The 9,356-nt window shown below is 35.4% G+C and overlaps 1 protein-coding gene across 1 annotated transcript in view; it reads left to right on the top strand.

The window, feature by feature from the left end:
* LOC109827786 (tobamovirus multiplication protein 3-like) overlaps positions 1-4,985 on the top strand; it is a 10,958-nt gene extending 5,973 nt beyond the window's left edge. Inside the window, exons 6-11 of the mRNA XM_020394804.1 lie at positions 1,047-1,119; positions 1,192-1,237; positions 2,485-2,548; positions 2,639-2,692; positions 2,787-2,864; positions 4,463-4,985. Of these exons, the coding sequence (XP_020250393.1) occupies positions 1,047-1,119; positions 1,192-1,237; positions 2,485-2,548; positions 2,639-2,692; positions 2,787-2,864; positions 4,463-4,555 (408 nt within the window). The 3' untranslated portion in view covers positions 4,556-4,985. The remainder of the gene's footprint in view (positions 1-1,046; positions 1,120-1,191; positions 1,238-2,484; positions 2,549-2,638; positions 2,693-2,786; positions 2,865-4,462) is intronic.
* Positions 4,986-9,356: the final 4,371 nt, after the last annotated feature.

The following is a 9,356-nucleotide window of genomic DNA, read 5'->3' on the forward strand; positions in this document are numbered from 1 at the left end:
TAAAAAACTTCAAAAGGATGAGACTTCTGCTAAAAACATTAAATAAATTTTGCATAACTATTCTGCATTGAGGAAGTTATATAAAAGGATATATGGGCCAACATATCGGCTGATATATCGATCATGTCAGAGATATATTGCTGAAAATGTATATATCGATCATGTCAGAGATATATTGCTGAAAATTGTGAAAAAAGTGGTAAAGGAAATGTAAACCATACCATTTTGCGGCAAGCCTTTTAAAGGACATATTGGCCGATATATTAGCTATATCTGGGATATTTAAAACTATATTTTTTACCCTCTGAGAATTGCTAAACTTTTCCTGGATAGAAGAAAATTTATCAATGTTTTTACTGGAAAAAATGCAAAAGTTAAACCTTTAGAGAAATAAAGAAAGAACCTACCAAGAAAGGCATTTTAAAAATTTTATTAAAAGAAAATCTGTGCTAGATTGCTTTCATAATTCGGCTGACTGTATTCACCAACTGGCATAATTCTTGCTTTTAGCTGAGGAAAAACCGCAGTCATTGAGCATCTCATTTGAATGTACCCTTCCCCCCCCAGCCCCCCCCCCCCCCGCCCCGCCCCGCCCCCCACCCCCCCGCCCCCCCCCCATCCCCCCCCCCCCCCTTCACTCGTGATATATAGGAATTACACTGTTCTGTGAATGTATGCCTATTTCTACGCGCTGTTAGACTTGTTTCTGTTTTGTGCTTGTTGGGGCACAATGTTCAAACATCATACTTCTGTATTTTGACATGAATGCCTCAATTGTGTATTGAGACGACTCAAATGACAATGCTAGAAAGTGCTTATCATTCTTGTTATCATGCAAAGTTTAATGCCTTTTTTGTTGATAGCATGATACCATTTCAATAGCTGGTAGGTAAGAATTCATTTTTCTATGCATGGATTTGCTTATTTATTATTTTTCTGTGCCTTTAACATTTTTGGGTATTCATTTGCATCATTATGCCATGGTCATATCTTGTTTTCTGGTTTTTAATGTGTCTTAGTCATCTTTTGTCGTTAATGTCTGACAGATAGCTCTATGGTTATTTCTTTGGTGGAAGCCTGTTCAAGTTGTGCTTGCCCTATCCAAGTTATTCTTTGCTGGTATATTCGTAGTCAGAATGGAGTTCTTTTACTTGTGCTTTACATAGTGGTTATTAATGTATGAATGGGCAGGTGTCTCATTGTTTGCTGCCCTTGGTTTCCTTCTTTACGGAGGGAGGTAAGTTCAAAAATCTTGTGCCAAATTTCCTTATCTAAGTATTATGACATCCTTATGAGACAGATGTAGCTTCTATCATTTCTATTGAACATTGATAATATTCCTCTCGTACTTTGCACATTTCACAACTTAACAACATATATTTTGCTCATGGACATCAGAAATATGTTCAATCCTTTCTATAAAAACTTTTCTTCAATAAAAATCCTCTTAACACCAAAAACAAATGTCGGAAACAGTCGAAACAGAAAAAGATGTGGTTAATGGGATAGTCAATTCACTAGAGATGCTCAACATCTATAAGATGTCCATGGGCCATCGGGTAGCCTGTGATAAAATTAAACATAGAGATGCCTTATGTCAACTATAGCATTAAACACAGTCAAACTCTTGTTAATTTGACTATGTTTCCTGACGTAGCTATTGGAACCATTTCCTTCGGCTCTATTTTTTTGTGACTTAATTACCTACTATCCAGCAACATGCCTCTGGATTTCATTTGTGGCTAGGAGTGTGAGTACTTTGTTGCATTTCTGTGCTTAAAATTTTTTTGAGATCCCCGTGAAAATTAAATAGTTATGTTCTTTTTGGCATCCTTGAAAATATTACAGCTATAGTCTTGTGCTCCTCAACATGCTTAAGGTACCGTTTTCCAATCTATAGCAACAATTTCATGGTACTCATTCTTACCTTCTTCCGGTTAGACCTAATAATCTAATATAAACTGAAATTCCTTGGAAACAATTTCTAATCCCGAGGGATCATATAGAAAAGAATTATGAATGTTGGTCTGTCATCTATCATCTATGTTTCCATTGTAGTTGAAGTCTCCATTGTTTCACTGTTAAAGGATCTTTAATATTAAGAGCGAACTCATTGAGCACGAAATAGAAAATATTTGAATAGCAGTTAACAAGTTCTCAATTATTCAAGTGAGAAGATTGACAGGTGGTGCAACAGTGACTTTGCCTTTGTTCCTAATGCTGACTCCTGTTATATAGGTCTAATATGATACATGCACATGCTTATATCAATGTCAAAGCAATAAGAATACTCATTTAGTATCCAAATATACATAAGACTAGCAGGTTTTTGCACTTATATGGAGAAGGTTCTCTGGACTAATTATGGCATTATAAACATGCTTCAAATACTATTATGCATAATCAGCATTTTCCCAAAAAAATTCAGGCTTGGAGTTGTTACTAACCTTCATTCTTCGTTATAATTGCTTTTATCATCTTCAGACTTTTTCTAATGTTGCAACGGTTTCCTGTTGAATCAAAAGGGCGACGCAAGAAGCTACAAGAAGTATTTTTCTAGATCTTTCAGTTGGCAAAGCTTTTGTCTTCCAAACTTTATCTCTATAGCAAATATTAACTTTTTCTTTCTGTTACCCAGGTTGGATATGTAACCACCATATGTTTCGCTTGTTTCTTGATCAGGTGTATCATGGTATGATTGATAATTTAAGGTTTTCCTTATTGCAATATTTTATTTCATTTCTATTGAATGATAATTGCTCTAATTCTATGTTTTTATTTCACAGATGTGCTTCAATGCGTTCGACAAATCTGCAGACCTTGATGTTCTGAACCATCCAATTCTGAACTTCTTATACTACTTGGTACTATTTCTGTTCTTTATGTATTGCATTTAGATTTGAAAATTTTAATTGACTATCTACGGTCTGTCTAAATGCTTCGAATAATGCCAAAGTCAATTTGCTTGAAAGCTGAAAACCTACCTTTTCATGGTGAAGTTTATTGTGAGCTCACGCAACTAGGATAATATTTCAATTTGTTTACTGAAGAACTTTGATTTAATTTTCAAGGGTTAATTGCGAATAGACCCCTTGTAGTTCTTTTTGTGGCAAGTGGACCCCTGCAGTATTGGCCCAAGTCCAAATACACACCCTTAGTTAACTTTTTCAACTCTTTTAGAAGTACAACAAGTTAGCAATTGGCGGTCTCTCCTTAAGGATAGAACTATAGGGGACCTCCTTATACCTTTTCAACGATTTTAAGAGTCGAAATAAATTCACTGTGCCGGTCTATTCGCAACAATAGAACTACAGGGGGTCTATTCACAAGTGGGTGACGGGGGTCTATTCACAATTAGTCCAATTTCTTATTCTGAGTTGTGCTAACAATTTTGTCAGGTGTAACAAAGGCCTCTCTGATCAACTCCTGCTGTTACCAGTACTCTATTGGCCTGTTTGGATGGAGGGTAAAGAGGGGGAGGGGTAGAAAAATCTAATTTTAACATTGTTTGGGAGTTCCATTTAGGAGGGTAGAGGAGGGGAATGGGCTGGGGAGTGGAGGGGGCGGGCGGTGGAATTGGGGTGTAATGGAAGGGAAGGGGAAAAGTTTCCCTTCCTTCCTTCCCTTAATGTCTTGGAAAACTGTTCTTTTGAGACCTGCATTATAACATATCCTGAAAGCACGGGAAGCGTTTCGAAAGCCTGTATGGCAGCTTTTAGGACTTATCCAGACACTTTCCTGAGTATTACTAAGTTTGCAGAGGAAACTCAAGTGGTATTTGTTTTTGACAGCTAAGAAATAGTAAAAACATAATATTTCTTAAAGAATTACTTACGTAGAACTAAATTATTGAAAAATTACTTACACTGATTTCAAATGCCTAAAGCTTAAAATTGATTGTAGGATGAAGAACAATAACTGGTTATGTTCCGTAAAGAGTCACATTAGACAGTTTATATCGTTTTCAAGCTAAGCAGGCAATCCTCTTTATAACACATTTATTTCTTACTTTTTATGGAGACCTAGAAATCATATTCAAGAATTTGTTGTAATTTTAACCCTAATATATATGGTGAGTATATTATTTTATTTTAGTTAATTAATTAATTCTTTTATTTTTATTTTTATTTTTATTTTTATTTTATTTTTTTTGTGAAGGCTGGTGTGTCATGTCATGTTCATCTGTACCATGCATTATATCGTAATTTGCTGTCCTAATGGTTGCATCTATGCTTTCCCATCTTTATCGTGACTTTGAATTCGAGCCCCTTTAGCCCTGTTAGGTTGTAGGGACTTTTTGCACTAGTAGTATATGATTCTGCATGTTGATAATCATCTATTTGCGTGATGCACCACATGTGTCTAGATCCTGGTCAACCTAAATAATTAAACTTGACAAGATTGAATTTATTTCATTTTTCTCCCTCTCATCATTAGTAATATTCTTCGTAAATACTTGCAGCTGGTGGAAATTCTTCCATCGTCTCTTGTACTCTTCATCCTAAGGAAGCTACCTCCAAAGCGCGGGATCACACAGTACCACCCCATCCATTGATTCCCAAGGTCTTAAAATATAATTGATTCGGGGCTTTCAGAAGACATCTCAAGAAATTTCTTACCAAGGTTGTTCGAAAGGTTGGTTTTTGTTACTTTCAGAACTCCTGTGATCGATCTGTAACATATCTGTGGACGACAGCGTTTCTTTCGTTTAGCTCTTATATGGCGTGATTTCCGCACCTTGTATCTTCTCTAGTTTAAGCGTGTATGATGGTTATTGGATGAAATCCAAGGATCTTTAGTGAGTTTTGTTGGTGATGTTTTGAGATACTAGGCTGTGTTAGTATTATTATCATAACATGTAGATTATTTTTTATTCAATATGTGGTTAATATGTGGTTGAAGTGCGAACATGATTAGTGTAAGAAAAAGAAGAAGAGAGATTTCATGAGTTGAGAAATGTTGCATACTGCTCGGCAGATGAGAAATCCTATAGCATCGTGTATTTCCTTTCCTTTTTTCTCGTGTTGTTGCCAGGGACTCTACTTATAAATGTGTTGAAAACTAGCGAACGATTGTTTGCTGAGGTCCGGAGGATTTCAAGAGGAAGATAAACTTATCCACATACAGTGTATTAATATTAATTAGGGTAGTTGAAATTTGAGTAGACTGGTAGAGCTAACAGTCACTTTGAATGTTAGGGACAGTCACTTTGAATGTTAGGGACTGTTTGGTTCAATTTCTATTAAAAAAAAGAGGGGGAAGTGCTCAAATTTTGATTTCCTTATATTTTTATAAAATTCGTAGGAAAAATTTATAGAACTCGAAGAGTACTATATTTCTTTTCTTTTTTTTTTGTTGCTATTTCTTTGTTTGGTTCAAAACATGAAAAAATTCCTAACTTCATAGAAAATAGGTTGTTTTTTTCTTTTGTTTGGTTGGATATCACTTTATAGTAAATAGATTACTAACAATGCCCATGGGAAATCGCACATGGGAAATCACACGAAGAATGGTACTAACATACTTAATTTTTTTTTTTATATAAGTGTCAGATTTCTAGACAATTTCCTCTCATTTTGAGAGAAAGTTAATTTCTATAAAATACCCCATTTTTTTCCCTACTTTATAAAAAATATTTCTATAAAATTTTTTAAACCAAATATAGTTTATAAAAATCTATTATTTACAAAAATGTTATTGTCTAATATTTTCTCAAAACTTTTCTATAAAATGTGTGAACCAAACACCACCTTAGTTATGGGCCAAGACTCTGGTGGAGATGGAAGTGCAATTTAAACGCCCACAAAATGGGTGTCTTTTCTTTTTTTATTTCCCTTTTTTCATATACTTGTAATGTGGATACGAGCACATCCCAATATTAAGATCCTGCCCCTTTTTGTAATATTACAAAAGTAGTTTGGTATGTGTACTTGTTATGGTACTCTTTTAATAAAAATACTTCTTCTTACTGCTAAATTGCTAGATCCTCTTTTAATAAAAATACTTCTTCTTACTGCTAAATTGCTAGATCGATATTTTAAGATTGACCTCATTTTTTAATATGATATTCATTTGGATCCTGATATCGAACTGTATTTTTTTTGGATGAATGTCTTCCATTCCCTTTACCTTTTAAAAGTTATAAATTACACCCTCTTTTTCTTTCAACCTCCTCCGCTTTAAATTTCTTTCATCCCTCTATCAAGTAAGATCATCATTCACCCTCTCTTTCTTTCTTATCGATGGAGCCCACTCTTTCTCCTTCAATTTCTTCCCATTCAAACACAAAACTCTAATCCAATTGATATGGATTTGGATGAAGGTTATTGGGGTTGGATTAGTGTTTTTGAGTTTGAATTGAGAGAGATTGAAGGAGAAGGATGGGGTCTCATTGATGAGACGAAAAAAGAGGATGAAGGTCTTATTGGATAAAAAGGTGAAAGAGATTTACTTTGGAAGCAATTAAAGTAAGAGGGTATATAATTTTGAGAAGTGAAGGGGGTGGAAAAAAGGTTAGTTTGCTAGAACTAAAGAGCCTTATTGCTAAAAATGTCAAGTTAAAATGTCTAAGTCGCACTAGAGCTTTAATGGATAATCTGTACTATTTAAAAAAGAGAATTTGAGTGTTATAACTTTTGCTTGCCACTTTTACCCTTCTAAATTTTGATAATTCACAATAATGCCTTAAAATTTATTTAATTCATTCTATTTATTACACTATAGTTATTCTTGTAGTAAACATGATAACTAATATTAAAAACTAAATATGTATTATGAATTCTAATCATAAATTTTATTCAATTCATTCTATTTATTGCACTATAATTATTTGCGCATTAAACATAAGAATTGATATATTATAAAATTAACCATATTAGTTTTATGTTAAAATAAGATAAATATTTTACTTTAGATATTAGATATTATACAATAAATATAAAATTTAATATATAAGATAATAATATCATAACTTATATTTATAAATTACATCATAATTTAAGATAATTTAATATTTAATTAAACATCTAATATCTAATCTAATACAATAATATATTGATTGATATGTGCATTTGATGTATAAAAAATCCGTGGAGAGAAATACTAATATAAATGTTAACCTTTTGGTATAATCTAGAAATAGCATATAAATTATCATAATATATGTTATTAACTATTGTAATATACTTATCATAGTATTTGGTGTTGGATTTAATCTAATAAATCTATTTGTGGGCACATATGATTAATCAACGTGTATTGCTATCTTTCAGGATAACCCACTGAAGTGATCAATTAATTTGGGTTAATTGGGTATTTAAATAAGTCATGGGGTTATATGTGCAGATACCAGGTTGTAATTGTGATTTGTTGAGGGGCCAAATTGCAAATGTACAACACCTATAAATAAGGGGTTATGGTCCCTAATCTAGGGTTACATTCTCTAATTCTCTTCACCCCCATCTAGAGAGAAATTCGGCTAGAGAGAACCCTAAGGTTAGAAGATCAAAACCCATCTCAAGTTTAAGCAATGGATTCAGGTATAAGCTTCCGCTCCTTTATGATTCTTGTTAATCTCTTTGAATTAATCAATGGCTATATGGTTTTAGATTTCAAGTATTGATTTAGATCTAACAAGTGGTATCAGAGCCTCCTTGATTTGTTCTAAGAGATTAAGATTAAAATTGGGTTTTTTGATCTTAAAATCTTTGGTTTGGATTCAGTTTTGTTCTCGGATGAACAGTAACGTTTCGGATGAACAATAACGGAATTTTTTCGGATGAACAGTAAAGTTTTTTCGGATGAACAGTAAGTTCTTTCGGATGAACAGTAACCAAAAATCGATGGTGAACAGTAACTTTTTAGAATTTTTTGGATTTTTCCTTTGATTTTTCCTTGGATCTGGATCACAAATTTTTTCTGATTATGGATCTGGTTTTTGAAAATAAAAATCAAGGAATTTTTGGGTTTGGTCGGCGGCGGTTTCAGTTTGGAACTCTAAGGGTTCGTGGCGAAAATTAAGGAGGTGGTTACCTCAAACGAACTTCGCGTTCGTTCTCAGGTGAGCTTCACGCTCAAATTTAACCGAACTTCGCGTTCAGTTCTCAAGTGAGTATCGCGCTCAAATCTAACTGTAGGCGTATAAAATTGCTTATAGATCCCTTAGCACAGCTCAGCACAAACCGACGAACCAACGAGGCGACGAGGTTAACGAATCGTACGCAAACAACGGAATAGATCCACTCGCGTGCGGAATCAAGCTAACGGGTTGAAGAGTCAACGAGTCATCCATCCAAGGGCGGACTCGGACGAATCACGATCGAATCAAGATCAGTTTCGGACTCGAACTCAAAAGTGGATTTACTGCCAAATCAGGAATCAGATTTACTGCCAAATCAGGTCAACGATTCAAGTCCGGATAAATCAAACCACAGAACCGGATCACGGACTGAACCGAAAAATAAATAGGCCATTGAGTGTTCATTTGTAAAGGTTGGATTTTTTGGAGGCGAAGCCCTGCTGGATTCGAAGCTCAGATCTAAAAAAGATTCAAGCTTTGGGACTTTGAAGACTTGCTCATCCAGATCCGGTGCTCGGTGATCGTCAACGCCAAATAAGGCAAGAGTTCGAGAGGACCGGATCTCAGATCTACGCAGGCGTACTCCGGATCAAAGCTTGGTCTTTGATCCCGAGAACTAAAGGCTACTATTTCCTTGGCGAAATAGTACCCTCGACTATTATTTCCTTGGCGAAATAATACCCGTCGTACTACGTAGATCCGACCGGATCTAGATCGCGTGGTGGTCCACGGATAAACCCCGACGCAGGCGAAGAACCCACAAAGCGAGAGACCGCAAAACAGGATCTCGCAATTTGTTCGACAAACAAGGATAAAAAGTTGTAATCTTTCTTTTCTTTTATTTGATTTTCGTTGTAACCGGATCTTATAAAAAGACCGGATCTTTGTAACTCAAAAAGTTGTTATTTAAAGATAGCAATGGAATCAATAATGAAGAAAGACACGATTTTTCCCGCGAACAATCTGGCGACCACAGTGGGAGCCGCCGATTTCGCTGCCGAGATCGGAGCGTCGCAGCCGCGGATCTCAATCCCGGTCGTGGAGGAGGTCGAATACGAGTTCGACCAGCAGAAGTTCGAGGAGTACTTGTCTTCCTCGTCCGGATCAACCTCCCCCCGCAAGTCCAAAAATTTCTCCTCCAGGAGAAAAACTCGTTGGTATGAAGACGTTGAAAACACCAACGAAAATCTCGCCCCGTTTGATGCCAAAGTCGCGTCGGGTAAGATTCCTCCAATTCCCAACCAGTTCGGAGCTGCTCTGGCCAACCCTTCTGCCGCAG

Source organism: Asparagus officinalis, unplaced genomic scaffold, assembly GCF_001876935.1.
Source record: "Asparagus officinalis unplaced genomic scaffold, Aspof.V1 AsparagusV1_Un433, whole genome shotgun sequence".
Classification (NCBI taxonomy): Eukaryota; Viridiplantae; Streptophyta; class Magnoliopsida; order Asparagales; family Asparagaceae; genus Asparagus; species Asparagus officinalis.